At 44.0% G+C, this 16,402-nt stretch overlaps 2 protein-coding genes across 3 annotated transcripts; one reads left to right on the forward strand and one right to left on the reverse strand.

The window, feature by feature from the left end:
* Positions 1-357: 357 nt before the first annotated feature.
* Su(h) (recombining binding protein suppressor of hairless) lies at positions 358-7,762 on the reverse strand. 2 transcript variants are annotated; one of them, XM_071700474.1, is made up of 3 exons: positions 7,493-7,762; positions 6,250-6,511; positions 358-3,814 (listed from the first exon to the last, which is right to left on the reverse strand). In XM_071700474.1, exon 3 carries the CDS (start codon positions 3,695-3,697, stop codon positions 2,168-2,170), a length of 1,530 nt encoding a protein of 509 aa, XP_071556575.1. In that variant the 5' UTR covers positions 3,698-3,814; positions 6,250-6,511; positions 7,493-7,762; the 3' UTR covers positions 358-2,167. The 2 variants fall into 2 exon arrangements, with proteins under 2 accessions (XP_071556575.1, XP_071556574.1); XM_071700473.1 differs by having other exon boundaries at positions 6,250-7,762.
* A 3,058-nt stretch (positions 7,763-10,820) lies between these two features.
* Mus201 (rad2 superfamily protein mus201) lies at positions 10,821-16,082 on the forward strand. The gene is made up of 9 exons (XM_071700472.1): positions 10,821-11,241; positions 11,458-11,633; positions 11,875-12,312; positions 12,439-12,655; positions 12,741-14,134; positions 14,225-14,323; positions 14,412-14,625; positions 14,742-14,978; positions 15,068-16,082. The coding sequence occupies exons 1-9, from the start codon at positions 11,079-11,081 to the stop codon at positions 15,883-15,885; spliced, it is 3,756 nt and encodes a 1,251-aa protein (XP_071556573.1). The 5' UTR covers positions 10,821-11,078; the 3' UTR covers positions 15,886-16,082.
* Positions 16,083-16,402: the final 320 nt, after the last annotated feature.

A 16,402-nucleotide genomic window follows, 5' to 3' on the forward strand; every position in this document is an offset into this window, starting at 1 on the left:
GGTGTTTCGATTATCTCTCGTAAAAAAAGAAGGTAAAGAATCCGAGTATTCGCGCTAATGACTGAAAGCGTTGGCGTTCACTTAAAAGGAATATCCAAATTTTTTTTTTTTTCAATACCTCGCATGTCCACTTACTAAAATTTTCTAGTATTTATTAAATGTGTCGACTTGATACGACTCTCATAAATTTCAGATAAAATTGAATCGATTATCAAACTTATCAAAGAATCCGTGATTGAAAAAAATTCATAATTAATAATATACGTTCATTTATACATGATACAAATAATTCCCAACTAAGTGGTTCTGGGATCGGGGATCAAACGGGGAACTGATCGTGACAAAATAAAGATCGTGTAATATAAATCTTCTGTTTATTCTAAATCATGTGTAGGAGCGTAAAACTTTATATGTGTCTTCATTGTACTTATTGATATAATTACAATAAAGCATATAAATATAATTTTTAATGTGTTTTTTCACGAAAAATCCTATAAAAAACGCTCCAAATTACAATACAGAAGATCCTCGATCTATCTGAAAAGAAACACCTCAAGTATCATGTATGTAGGATTATAAGTCTTCGTGCGCGATGCAGTTTAAAGATAGCCGTCCAACTCGTTCGGACATCGCGATTTCCGATGTTCATATGTCTGATAAAAATCAGTAAAAATATACAATGTATGTAATGCCGTATATATATTATGATAGAGAGATTTGTTTCCTACATTTTATTTTATTCATGAGTTAGACGATGAACCGAAAATTAGTTTCGCGCGAGCACCTCGAGGATATCTAACGCGATTGTTACACCGGGATCCATGTAATTGTAATCACAATAAGTGCTGTACGTACACTGATATACTATATACATAAAGTAACACACACGCACACACACACAATAGACAGACACTCGCGCGCACGCGTATATATTGTCAGAAGAAAATCATATATCCCCGTTTCTAAAGCGTACTTGATCGTTTCTCCGAAATGTAGAGAGGTGAAAAAGAAGAATGCATACGAATTCTACTGACTCCGTCAATCTCTGACCGGCTCTCGCGATCGCGCATCGCACACATTCACTCGATGAAAGTATATGCATTTGTCATGCGTCTCCTAATAAATAATGAAGAATCTATTGACACCGCGCGCGTACGAATTTACAAATGTACCAAACGTCGAGGCCGTCGTGCGCGGGTTCAAAAAATACATCGCGTACCTTCTCCCTATCTAACTTTGTACAGGATGGACCATTCACGCGGGGCCAAACGCTCGGACTTCGGTATACGGCCGTTCGGTTCTCGGGCTGCTCTCTTAAAATTCGTTCTCTTCTCTTTATAAAATGATATTTTTTTCAATGAAACTGATCGCGGATAAAACTGGCGTATTGTAAAAAATTTATACGCATCGAGGAGCGTCGTTACAATTTCAAAATCCGCTGTACCGAGTTCCAAGCGTGACAGCAGTTTCTCTCTCGTAACAAATACAAATGTTAAAAGCACAACCATCGTTCGGTGACCGATATGCAGATGTATAGACCAAGACTGTTACCCTCGTTAGTCACTAATCACGTTTGATTGTTTTTTTTATATTTCTTAAAATGTCGGATAAAACGAGGGTGGAATTACAAGGGAAATGTTTCGAGCTGTATCATATAAACGATTAAAACTTATTTTATCATATAAATCGAATCTTGTAATTTCGTTTGTTTCTCCCAAAATTCTAAAAACATCGTATACACAACTCAGTCTATACACACTAGCGTAAGCCGTTAAACCTATACAGGATTGCTATATAAATTATTATCTCTGTAAATCTGTGTGTCTCAACAACTTACGAGTTACTAGTTCTATGATCTTTAGCGCGCGCGAAATTCGACGCGCCACGTCGTCGCACCTCGTCGGGTGCACTGAGCGATACGCTACGTTTCCGGATTGTCCAGGTTTGCACTGCACCGCGCCGCATCGCCGTCGATTTCGAGAAAGAAATCTTTCGTCAGATACGAGCAGTCACCGTCGCCGCTCTCACTTCCGTCATCGTCATTGTCGTCGTCCTCGTCGTCGTCGTCGTCGTCGTCGTCGTGAGACACGACGGCTGGCGTTGCACCGTCCGTATCACTACTACATCGTAAACTTTGGTTCGCGTTGTGACGATTATCTAGAAGACATCAGAGACCCGATTGCGGCGGCTGGCCGTGAGTGTTCCAGGGCACGTCGGCGGGCATCGCGGCAGGTGGTATACTGGCTTGATTGTGCATGGCACGCGGCGCTCGCATGATCTCGTCGGCGGGCGGACAGTGCGGGCGCGGCCCGGGCTCGGGCGTGTACGTGAAGGTCAGACCGGTCGCGTAGATGATGCCGTCGTTGCGCACGAGGGAGACCGGCACCTGCGTCGGCTGGCGCACCCAGAGCCACTCGCCGCGGAACAGCGAGATGTCGGGCACGACGCAGAGCATGCTCTCCTGACACCTGTACATGGTCTCGGCCTCCACGTCGCCGAACCAGACCTGCAGGTTCGGCGTGAAATTGTCGCCCGTCAGCTCGAGCATCGCTACGTCGCCGCCGCCGTTGAGATGCAGGCTGTGGACCAGCGGTACCGGCGTCACCGGCGACCGTACCGGGCCCATGCCCTCGAAGAACTGGTACTCGGCCTTGTCGGTGCTGATGATCGTCCAGCAGGCGCCGTCGTTGATCATCTCCTTGTTCGCCTCCTTCGGACAAGGCGTAGCCTGGAATTGTATGATGCGCTCCTGCGACAGGCACAGGTACATGTGATCCGTGTCCTTCATGTAAAAAGCGCACTTGTGCAATTGCGATACGGGATCGTCGGCCTCCAGGCTGGCCATCTGTTTGTCTACCTTGCGAATCACCAGCCGCGGCAGAGCCATCCCCGTAACGGAGCATACCAGTTTCACGGTGCTGCCGTAGTGCACGTAACCGTCGCGCACCTGAAACTCCTCCGACTCGCTCTCGTTGTCGTCCAAGAGGTGAATGGTGAACGCGCCCCATTGCGTCGAGCTCGCGTGAAAATTGCCGTTCTCCACGTGGAGGTAGCGCGTACTGACCGTCTGCGATCGCAGCCGATTGAAGAGTGCCACCTTCGTGCCACTGGCGATGCACAGGTCCGCGTTCTTCAGCGACTGCTTCTTCTTGGACGGCTTCGAGATCACCTTGATACGCTTGCTGTGAAACACGCCGATGTCGTGGCCGCTTCCGTAGAACATCTTCACCGAGAGCATAAAGTGCTTGCGCTTGTCCGAGTCGGAGATGTAGAGGGTCTTCGCCGCGCAGTACTGTTTACCGTTGTTCAGGTCCAGCTGCTGCATATCCTGATCCGAATTACCGATGCCGATGAAAGCGCACAGCTGAGCGCTCTGCTCGCTCTCGCCCTCGCGCAACATTTGCTCCTGACGCATCCTCCAGCCGTCGCCGAAGAGGTAGATGCACGGCGGCGGGCAGAAGAACCGTTTCTCGTTGCCGTACGACTTTTGCGCGACCTTGGCGTGTAGGATCACGATCACCATGTCGCTACGGTCGCGCAGGTAACGTTCCATCGCCTCGCGGGTCAGTCGCTGGTCCTGGTGGTCGGGCCTGTAGATGCCGGGGCCGAATCGAGGGTAAACGGACATGACCGAGGTCGGCGAGGGTGGAGATTGCATACCATGCGCCATCGTTGGCAACCCGAATTGATGTGGCATATTTAAAGGTCCGGGTTCGAACTCTCTCGTGCGAAACGGAATAACGAAGTTGCCGCCGTTGGCGCCGACTTAAATCTTCATCTTTCAAGCGCGCCGAGAGCCTTCCCGATCTCTTACCTACGGCGAATCAAATTATCTCAGTGATACACGATACAAAATACAAATGCAAACAAAACTTGAATATATGTCGTACAGTTGTCAATGATTATTTGTGCGTTTACCATTATCTTGCGGGAAAGGAGCGACAATAGCGTGTAGCGTGCTACATGAAGAATCAGACAGAATTAAAATTAATATGGAAAAGTGAGCGAAATTAGTCGAAATCGTGTAAGAAATACAACTCAAAATAGCAGTTGCAACGTGAACGAAGAGCGGTAGGAGCGGGTTAAATTAAAGGCGCTTAAATTAAAAATAATTCGAACGAAATAGATTAATAATCACACTTGATTATTGTCTCATTATATCTTGGCGTATGTATATCGGACGGATATATGATCCAAGTGTACGGCGCGGGCGCGCGCGCGCGCGTTAGATTATAAAGGTGTAAAAGCTACATGTAGAAATAGACGATATCGTGACTTTAAATGCGTGATAATGTATTCGCATAATATACAGTAGCATCACACCATTAGTCACTCGCGCGATTAAGCGTACCAAACTGCATACAAATGTCTGCTCGTTTGAAGCTTTAGCGTGAGAAAGATTTTTGCCTTTTTACCGGGGACAAGACGTAATTAACTCGAGATATCTTTCTTCGAACGAGCTATCAAGAATTGCTGGTCTCGGCACAGGAAAGAGGAAACAACGTACAGGCACGTACACACACGCACGCCGTGAGAACCGGAGCCGGGCTCATTTTTCCTGTGCATGAATTAAAAGCGCTCCTATCCTATTGTGGCCGCGCAGGTAGGAGCTTATGTTTATACACTGGGAAAAAAAAATGTACATGTCATAATTAATAGCGTAATTCTTTAGCTCGTTAACCGAACGTTACATTAATTACACGAGTGTACGTGTGCAAGTTTTACAATTTCATCAATCGCCTATCTTATGAAACATACCACTTTTTTCTTTTACACAGCCTCTTCCTCTTTATACGGTCCTTGAAAACGAATTCTTGATAAAAGCGCTCTCTGTTCTACGTTTGCTCACTGTAAATTTGTCATTTTAATGGAAACCGTCGTATGTGTACTTTCTTCTTCCGAGCCATTTGAATGTTGTTCATATCTCTATCAAAGTTGTTTACATTTCCTTCTAGATGACTTCAGTCATATGGACCTGCCGCATCCAGCTGTGCTTCACAGTAACGCAATTCTACCCAGGGGCCAATCGATGTTTCGCTTTGACCAGCAAATATTTCTCATTGATAGCATAAATAAAAATTTAATCGTGTGACACCAGTGACACCGTTGATTCATACTGTATATTGTAATAAGTTTCTCAGCAATTATATCCCACACAGCACAGGATATTCTGAGGGACACTTGTGCATCTGCTGGATATTCACCGGATGTCCTACGGCTATTGAGATATTTCAAATGTCTGTAGGACGTCCCTCAGATAAAGTGTGCTGTGTGGGATACTATTAATAACTATAATCTCTGCTCTTGTTGCTATTCACTCAGCAAACACCAAGTAACAGTAACATTTTTTACCACTATTCTAATTTCCCACTCAACAATGTAACTGTTATGTGCAACATATGTCACATTACACTTACTTATATTGTTGAGTGGGAAATTATATTTGTTGATTATGTCACTGTTAGTTGGTGTTTGCACTTATTGATATCCTGTAATGCCACATCTGTGATGTGACGTCAGACAACGGCAGAAAGTAATGCAGTAATAAAGTGGTAAATGAGTACTGTAAATTTGACGGTAGACTAGGGTGCGAAAGAGAAAAGTATCTGTCATTTGCATGTCAAGGCGTATCATACACTTAATTCAGACAATTAGAATCGTAGAATTTGCCTGTTAACCGTAGCCCAAGTCTATAATTGCAAATGCCTGATTAAAAATATTCCAAGAATAGAAATGCAAATGCGTTATTCAGCAAGAAAGAAATCACGACAAACTGAATCGTTACGCGATGAAACGGTAAAAATAATCAACTACTATGAAAACCTATCACATTTTTTGGCCTTACGATTTGCATTCCGCATTATGTTTCCTTCTATCTCGCCCTCGTTTAACGAATAGCAATAATGCACTGCAAAAATACACAATACAATACGAAAAAAAAATTAAGTTGACACAATGTTGTTCCATGCAGGCAGTGTATAGGAAGAAAAAGCATTGCACGCAAAATGGAAGAAAAAGTTTTTAGATCGCAGAGCGGCGAAAGTCAGAGAGCGAAGCGACAGCTGTGAGAAGCATTCCGGTCGACCTGGACGGCAACCTGGACCGGGTACCGGGACGTTTCGGCTCGCGGGAAGGAAGGGGTCCGACGGGTTGAAGGGTTATGAAAGGGAATCGATTCGCGGCCCCCGCGAAGGGAAGCGGCGATCGTGAGCGGCGTGCGCGAGGATGCCAGGCCGTTTGTTTATTTACCTTTCGACGCGCGAGCGAGGAGGTTACGATCTGGCGGAGGACAGGTTAAATCCCGGGGTCGACTCGCCTCCTCATTCTCGGCCGGGCGTCGGGAGTAACCGCGTACCCGCGTGCATCCTCCGAGCTATCGATCATCCGGAGCGGCCGCCAAGTCCCCCGGCGATCGTTCACCGCCGTCCGTGGCGAATCCTTCCGCGTCCTCTCGTCGTCTACTCTCTCCCTCTCTCCCCCTCGTCGTCTTGGTCTTTCTCCTTCTCTCCCCCTAATCCATTCAAAAAACACCTGTTCACTTTCCGAATTTTCCGAACAGTTCTGCCAACCGCGGCGAACGAAACGCGGCGGCGCGGTACAGCGCGGCGCGCGTACGCGCGCAACTTCAAGCGATTCGATTTGGGATTCGAATCGAACGCGCTCGCGCGAAGTGAAGTACGTCGATTCGGTTTTGCCGCGGGCCGGATCCGTTCGCGCGTCTCTTTCTTCTGCAATTCCGCGGAATAATACGCGACGCGAATTAAAATCGTCGAGCGACGCGGCTTGGCGACGAATCTTGACGACGCGACGCAACGTAACACGCGAGAATAATGATCGTCCTTAACGCGCGACTGATGGGTAACTAACTACTAACTTCGGAGCAACGATGTAGAGTTATTGCCGCCGCGGTATAAACGCAGTGAGCTAAGGAGAGGGGAGCTCTCGGGCGAGAGCTCGGGGGTCCGCGCTCTCTCTCTCTCTCTCTTTCTCTCTCCCTCTCGCAAGAAGTTCAAAACGAATAGCGGCAAGATCGCGCGTTCTCGCGACGATACGCGCCGACATTCACTCCGACGTATGAAAATCGCGCGCGAAACGGTCGGCGACCGTTCAACGTTCGCCGAAATTTCAGCCGCGGAACTCAGCTGCGTTTCTTCCTCGTAACAGTCTCCCCGTCAATTAATAGAGTCATTTATAATAACTGATAATCATTAAATTAATTTATCTTGAATGACGAATTGAAGTTGCCAATAAATCGTCGCAGCAACCTTCGCGCAATTCGAGTTGATCGCCGCGTTAATACGTAATCGCGCGAGGATGAAGAAGATATTCGTGTATCTGCACGAAGTTCCGCCTGTCTGAGATCGATAACTTCACGTATCGCTCTTCAGATCGTGGAACCCCCGTTTCTGCGATGTGGACGAATTAAGTAGCTCGATTAATCGCTATTCGAGCGTGTTTACCGGGCGAGCCGATTTCGATTCGATAAATACACCTTCGCGGCCGATATCACGCCGATCCGAGAAGTGGAGCACTCTCTCTCTTCTTCTTCCTCTTCTTCTTCTTCCCTCTCTTTAATCGCGACGACGCACACACTCTCTCTCTCTCTCTCTGTCTCTTTTCTTTTTCTTTTTTTTAATCGTCCACGATACTCTCGCGACACAGCGCCCGCGCGCACGCGGATACGTCACTGATGCTGCAGATTCTATTGTTTTACTGTTGTACAATGGCCCGGTCGACCCGAGCGCCTCCAGCTCCCTGCCCCCCTCCACCTGACCCGCGCGCCGCTCGCACCACCCCCCTCTGGCCCCGCGCCGAGCCGTCGTTTCCACTCAATCCACCCGTCTCTCCCCCCACGTAGCGGCGCCCCCACGGACCGTGGAATTGCTGCCGCAAAAGGATGTTGGGGTTATCCTGGGGGGCGTGGGAAAAACCTGCTGTGGGAAAGAGTGGGTGGCCTCTACCTCACTCCACTTCTGCGATGATGACGATACGATATATATATACCGCGCGTCTATGAATGTGCACGCGCGTTTGCCTATACGCGCGGCGCGTGTGTATATATATATATGTATGTATATGATGTGTGATATATATATATACATATGTATATAGATATATATACAAGACCGCATATGTAGCACCGCGTCCGCACGGTCTCGTGTCCGCGCGATCCGCGTGTGCGAGAGGTGCAGGCAGCCGATGCTGCGTAATAACACCGGGGACGTGCGTATGAGGACCAGAGATAGATAGATAGGGAGAAACAGAGAGAGAAAGAGAGAGATATTTTGAACAACTTTTACCTTCCTTCGAGATTTCGATCCGCCATCGATCTTTGCTCGGCGACCGTCGCAAGACAGTGCCGAACGAGATACGGAATCTATTTCTTTTCAATTGCAATTTTATTCAACGTACAGCATTCCGGAGATCTTGTTGCTGAAAAGAAAGCATTTTCGACTATGTAATTTTGCGGGTTTACCATCGATTTTTCTCTTACAAATTGCAGACTTGAATAGGATAAATTTGATCGATCTCGTTGCAAACTTAGGCGCGATTACCTTATTATGTTCATCTCTATGTAGAGTAACTTTAATCTCGACTTAATTATGCCTATATTTTTTAAGTCTTATTTTATTTTTCTACAGCTTATAACGCGTGGCATTTTATTCCAAGTTACAAATCGTTTCCTTTATAATGAAAGAAATAAAAAAAAATTGTAAATTAATTGTTAGTTTTACCCAAAGGTTAATGTTTGCTAATTACACGTTATAAATTTTTTTTACACGAAAAAAAGTTGAGTTATAGAAGGCAGTTAACTTACTTTTTCTAGAGAGTTCTTGAAGTAAGTTAATCTTCTATTATATAACTCAACTTTTTTTCGCGTCCAAAAAAAATTATACAACGTGAAGTTAGCAAACATTGACCTTCGGATAAAACGATTAATTTACAATTTTAAAACTGTTTTCAGTTCTAAGAATTAGAAAGAGGTAAAAAGTAAATTAAGCCAAGATTATTAAAATTAATAGAAATGGACATTAGACGACGCGTCGCGTTCTCGTCGTGAAAACGGTCGCCCGAAAAATTGTCGATTCACGGAAAATATTATGTAAACGCGGCTTCTTCTATTCTCGCCGACACGATCTTTCGCTTTACATCACGCGACTTACTTCACGGCCTTTTTACTTCGAACGAACGCGATTGCTTAAATTATCGTGCACGCGCCCTTCCGCGACTCTTTGCTCACTTCACGGAAGATTAATTCGGCGATATAATTTTCGACATTTTCGCGAAGCTCGCCGCGCGAGCGGCTTTCTATCTCGAGGCGGGTCGCCTCGAACGTCATTTCTGCTTCTCATCTAATCTATATCGTTGAATATATCGGCATCGCGCTGACTCTACTGATTCTCAACTATGAGTCGTAAAATGAAGGGGGAAGGGAAAAGAGATGGATGCGTGAATCATCGAGAGACAAAAAGTCTCTATTTCAACGTAAACGGGTTGCGAAACAACGAAAATACATGATAATAAACGAACAACCTTCAACTAATAAACAATCGCCTTTTCATCCGTGCAAAATGCCCGACGTGCGTTAAAAAGCGGCACAAAATCGCTAAATCACGGTCCCTCGACGCGCGACTTCCACCGCCCGCGGGCGGCGATACACTTTTTCTCTCGGCTCGGCTATATCCCTTTTCGGCCGGCGAGAAATACGTAATTCTCGCGCGATATAGGCGAGCGCCGTACGTACGTGCGAACGCGGCTCGACCGCGAACCGAGTTTTTTTTACCCAAGGCCCGAATCCCGATTCCCACGCTCGTTTCTTTTTACGGGAGGCGCGAAGATGACGGGCGCGAGCGCGAGCGCGGAATTGTACCGCGATCCCGAGTATAGCGTGATCCCGATACGATCTACTGTTGTAATTGTTGCGCGATACCAATTATTATCGTTGCCCCGAAGGAATAAATGAGATGCCGAGCAACGACGCGTAATTGGCTTCGGCCGCGCGCTGCAACGTTCTAAAACGCTCGAACGCGCCGAACGCGCAACGTCGCGCGTAAACAACGCGTTTTCTCGCCATTACGCGATCGTCCTTCGATCGCTAATCGGATTAAGCTAGATTAATCGTGCGTTCAACAGGCAACGTGCTCAAATTTGTCTCGAGTTCCGCACCGTGCACGCGGAATACGTCTTTTGGACGATTGATCATCGAACGAGTTAATCGAGATTGCGTAAAACCGTCTCGGAAATGCAATTAGCATTTTTCAAATATTGACAGTGTAGCCAACATTCCTGTAACAAATTGCAACACGTTAAATTAATGTCCGTTTCTACCAATGCAGTACTTTAATATTGGTCTGGTTTATAGTTTACTTTTTGTCTTCTAATTCTTAAAATTCTTAGAATTCTAAAAAGAATTCTAAGAATTAGAAAAAGAATTAGAATTCTAAGAAATAAAAGAAGATTTAAAATTCTAAGAATTAGAAGAAAATAAAAAATAAGTTTTAAATCGAGATTAAAGTTAATTATCTAATTAACTTCATCTAAATTAACTTACTTTTTATCTTCGTCGTCTAATTCTTAGAATTCTTTAAAAAAAATTTCTTCTTTTTAGAATTCTTAGAATTCTAAGAATTAGAAGAAGATAAAAAGTAAATTAGACCGAGATGAAAGTTAATCTAAATCGGTAAAAATAGACAAAGGCCACTCGTCGAGTTCGAGTCGACTACTTGTATGCTGGCGCAGGTGCAGGCGCAGTGACTGGCGGGTGCAGAGGTGTAGCCGACCGCGTGCGAGTATGACGTGACGTTTGCTACCAATGCTACCTTCGTCAGCTGACCGCGAACGGCGGATCACCGTGAACCGTTTGTAACCGGCGTATTCGCCGGCTGAAGTCGACCGAGGTCGACGCTAAAATATTAAAACACGTGCTTTCATGAATCTCCGTACTTTCACTACTCTCGCACTCGTGACAGTCCGCGATATGCGCGAGTCCGACTTGTTAATCGCTTACTTTTAGGTTAATATAATCGTATGTCGCGCAGTAGATAAAATAAAAAGATAATGGAACGCTTGGGAAAGAAATGTCATGTCGCGTTTGCGTTGTGTACCTTTTAGCGACACGTTTGCGCGCGTTTCTCTGTCAATCTCTTGAAATAATGGGAGTGTACGGCCTGTGGAAGTTGCTCGACGCATCCGGAAAGCCGGTACCCTTGGAGAGCCTCGAGGGCAAGGTCCTGGCGATCGGCGAGTATCGATATCTATGATATATAAGTCTTATCGCAAAAGATCGAATATAATTTTGAACCCTATTTAATTCCAAAGTTAGAAGATCTTGATAAGTTCCGGAAACGCGAGACAAGATTGTCCGTTACTCGTTCGGCTTTAATGTCACTCTGAAGTACAATTATAGAATAGCAAACTTTTACATAACTTTTATATTATATGTTTTTTAACATACAGATATATCGATATGGATGTACCAAGTGTTGCAAGGATACCAGGATCGTCATGGCGCTCCCAGACCTAACGCCCATCTGCTCGGATTATTTAGCAGGATATGCAAACTCCTGTATTATAAGATCAAGCCCGTCTTCGTCTTCGATGGAGGCGTACCAATGCTCAAGAAAAACACAATTGTAAATACGCAACGGATTACATTTTCTTTAACTGGCGAATAATTAACGATCCCTAACTCGTGCATTTAACGCAAAAGAGATACGATATACATATATTGTAGGAAACTTGTGCGCTATGCATTTACGTGCACAAGCTAAACTGTTCTTCTATCTTGATTATAATATTGTTCGTACTTAATTAGCTCACCGTGGGAACCAGGTAGTGAGAAAAGAGCCTCCACCAATTCTTTTGTGTTCGCAGGCCTCGCGCAGGAAGCAGAAATCTATTGCCACGAGTAAGGCGCAGAAGATGAAGACGGATTTGATACACAACTTGATAAGGCACAGCGTTGTAAAAACCGTTCTTAACAAGGATTCCAAGGATCAGAATGGCGAGGCGATGCAAATATCGATAAATATGCCAACCAAACGTTCCGACGAGGATATGTTCGCTCTGCCCGACATGCCGAGCGTCAGCAACGCGCAGAGTTATGTCGATGACGATGAATACGATTCCGACGATTCCCTTGCCGAACTGAGTCCACGGAAGCAATCTAAATGGATGGGAAACATACATAGCGTTGATGTAACCAGCAACGAATTTAAAGCGTTACCCGCGGATGTTCGTTACGATATACTCACTGACCTTAAAGAAACGAGGAAACAAAATTCCTGGGGTCGTTTGCACGAGATGCCTCAAGTATGTACAAATATGAAGCAATATGTAACGTGCACGATAGATTATAAATCATGCGTATCATGTGTTCCAAGTAAATTTTCTATTATATATTGTATTATGTATGTTTTAAATATATTGTATTTATAGGAATCGCAAGAGTTCTCAGGCTTCCAGTTGAAACGTTTGCTCAAACGTAGACACGTGCAGGAGTCTTTAGAATCCGCCGAGAAGGAAATGGGTGGAAAGACACTGACGTTGGAGGAGCTGGACAAACTACTGACTGAACAAGGCGTCGATACAAAGGGCAGAGACGCGGCTTTTCGAATAGCCGCGGATAATACAACTAGATTGATTTATATCAGTGGTATGCGCACCAAACGTTGAAACGTTGAAGTAATTTCGCTCTTCTGATATATTTAATAATGAATCGTACATATTGTTTCACGCAGACAGGAACGCGTTAGCAATGAAATCTCCGAGCGAATCAGAGGTGGATAGAAGTGAGTTGCAGGATGCGAATGAAGAAGTTGAACCTGTTGCTGGCCCAAGTAATCCCACGTCAATCGCAGAAAACATTAATGAGTATGAATTAAATGATTCCGATAGTGAGGCCGATTTCACAATCTATGACGATTCTCTACCTATCGTCGAAAATATAAATGAATACACGTTTGACAGCGATTGGGAATCCGAAGATGAAATAAACGAAGATGATATAAATGATACAAACAAATCATTGGCATTATCGGGGAAAAATAAGACTAATCCTGCATTAACATACATGTTGGAGTACAGCGGCTTGTCGCAGAATCAAATTATGCATCTTATTAAACGTAATAAAGATAAAAATCACAAAACTGCAAATAAAAGCGTAAAAGCACCCGCGATAGATAATTGTATAGAGTTGACAGAAACCACAAAGCCAATGGATGATAAATCGATGTCAACACTTTCTGAAAATTGCGAGGAAATTTTAGAATTACAGAGCACGAAAGATGCATGTACGACTAAAGAGAATGCGGCCATTGAATCGATTCCGTCTAGTCCAATGGATGATAAATCGATGTCAACACTTCTTGAAAATTGTGAAAAAGTTTCGGAATCACAGAGCATGAAAGATGCACATACGGCTAAAGAGAATACGGCCATTGAATCGATTCCGTCTAGTCCAGAATCGGATAATCTTGCGGAAATTGTACCATTAAGAGATAATGCCGAGGCTTTAAATATTATAACGTCCGACAGCTCAAGTTTGGACAAAGGAATAATACCTGAGGAACGTTCTCCTGCCGCGAAGTCTAACGATGTAACACAGCTGGATACGTCAGATTCCGATTCTGACGATTTCATCGAAATCCAAGATGTCCCGATACCTGATATGAACATTTCAAGGAATATCACGAAAAGAAAGGATATTGAAATAACTTTCAAGTCCAATAAAAAACCAGAGGACGATATGTTTGCCGATATATTTGAGAATGCATATAAAGAGAGAGTTGCGCCAGTTCGGAGCCCGGAGCAAGTACAGCTTGTCGATACGGTGAACGGGGAACACCGAACACAATTAATTTGGAAAGACAGTAATAATTTCAAACATAATTTCTTGGATACCATACCTGAGGAATCGATCGAGGAAGAAACAAAAACCGAATTGCCAGAAAATGTTCAGTTGAGCGAGAATATGTCGAATGGTGAAGACAAAATACACGACACCCAGAACTCTGATAAATCAATAGAGCGAGATAATACAGATACGCCTACGCCTAATCCTCTTCACGAATGTACGCAGGAGAAGCCAGCAGTAGTATTACCCACTAATGAAAAAGATTTGACAGAATTGAAGGTAAACTCAACATTATTCCTGTAAACAGGTAAACAATTGTTTCATTATATTTTTATTCATTTATCTGATACGAGTATTTTTTAATTACAGGGACAATTAGAGGATGAGCAGGAAGAACTCGCAAGAAGCATTGGTAAGCTCGAGAGGCAAGCTACCAACATTTCTGACCAAATTAAAATCGATGCACAGGTATGAAACTTGAAAATTATATAGAGAGCGATGTACGTTGTACCTTTCGAATTGTTGTTTGCACGCGTCATATTATATTTGTTTATAGGAGCTGTTACGTTTATTCGGCATACCGTACATAGTAGCTCCCATGGAAGCGGAAGCACAGTGCGCGTATTTGGAACAAATCAAACTAACCGACGGCACAATTACAGACGATTCTGATATCTGGCTTTTTGGAGGCCAATGCGTATATAAGAATTTTTTCAACCATAACAAAAAAGTATTACAATTTCGTGCCTGTGATATTCAACATCACTTTAGTAAGCATCGTTACACATTAACATAATATATTTATTTGTATATATATTAATTTTATAAGATTATATGTGAAAATCAAGTGTCCTAGGATTAATAACGAAACAATTACATATTGCAGAACTCAGCCGCAATCAATTGATACAATTGGCCCTTTTGGTTGGCAGTGATTATACCGCAGGGGTGACTGGCGTTGGACCAGTTACCGCGCTAGAAATATTAGCCGCGTTTCCGGCCGATGGAGATAACGTATTACGCGGGTTGCATAATTTTTGCTCGTGGATAAAGAAGGGAATGGTTTTCGCTCCTGGGAAAACTGTTTTACGCAATAAATTGCGAAACACGAAATTGGACAGAGGTAAGCGGTAGTCTCACCCAGAAACGACCGATAAAGAATAAAGTAAGTGAAATATGTGATTGTCAGTAGCGTGACCGACTACTTTACAGATTTCCCAAATCAAGCGGTTGTCCAAGCGTATCTCTTTCCCACGGTCGACGAATCTAAGGAAACTTTTACCTGGGGTAAGCCGAACGTCGTGCTTCTTTGCGACTACACCAGGCAGAAGTTTGGATGGACGAAGGGCAAGTTCGACGACACGATGATACCGGTATTGAGGAGAATGGAAGAAAACAAGAATCAAAAATTATTGGATATGTACTTTAAAGCGAAAGCGTCTCCGCGCTCGATCGAACCGAGCTTAAGTAAGAGAGTGCAGAAGGCCCTGCGCAGATTGAATAACGATAACGTGGATGTGGATGACGTCGTGGACGACAACGTAGACGGCAAACCTCGACCTAAGAAAATTAAAAAGAGCGATGCTGCCCGAAAGTCAAGCGAAAATCAGGCCCTACGCAGATTAAATAGCGATAACGTGGATACGGATGGCGACATAGACGACAACGTTAATGGCAAACCTCTCCCTAAGAAAATTAAAAAGAGCAATGCTGCCCGAAAGTCAAGCGAGGAAAAGAATTCAGTTACTGATTCAGTTACCGAACTTGAAATATCGACTTGTGAGGGAACACCGCCTGTTAAAACAAGCACCATCCCCGAGAAACTTGTTAAAGCCGTTGTTGAGAAGAAACCTACCAGGGAATATATACCGCAACGAGAGAAAGATAGGGAATGTGCGTTAGAAAGGAAATTGCACGCTATAGAAGTGTTTAGAAAATCGAAACAAGGCTTAGGCAAAACGAGGAAGATGAAAAGTAAAGTACGAAAAGTCACAGAACAGGCAGAACTATCGGAGAGCGATAGTAATTAGACCTGTTTGATAAAAGAAGGAAAATTGCACGTTTTTTAAATACTCTTTTGAAATGTATTATTACGTCGTGTATATATATCCCATTATTATAATGTAAATGTAAAGTATTAGTTATAAGTTATAGCGGGGTAGCTAGCCGAAGACCCTTTTGTACATTTTTTTTCCATTACAAGGGTGTAAATTATTTTTTATTGATATACTAGGTGCGCAACTAAGTTTCCAGGTTTTTTTTATCAATAAAAAATGGAAAATTTCAAGAGAAATACAAAAAATGGTTTATTCAAAGTATCGTCCCTCGCTAGCTATACATTTTCGCCATCTCTCTGGCAATACATGAATACCGCGACAATAAAACGACGCGTCTTTGGACCGAAACCATTCATCCAACCAATTTTGCACTTCTTCGAAATTGGTCAAGTGTAGCCCAGCCAAGCCATGCGCCATCGACCGGAACAAGTGATAATCGGAAGGCGCCAGGTCTGGCGAATACGGGTGCGGGTGCGGTAGCAGATCTCAT

The sequence above is a fragment of the Temnothorax nylanderi genome, unplaced genomic scaffold, assembly GCF_030848795.1.
Source record: "Temnothorax nylanderi isolate EJ_2023f unplaced genomic scaffold, tnyl_v1.0 TNYL_tig0022_pilon, whole genome shotgun sequence".
NCBI lineage: Eukaryota > Metazoa > Arthropoda > Insecta > Hymenoptera > Formicidae > Temnothorax > Temnothorax nylanderi.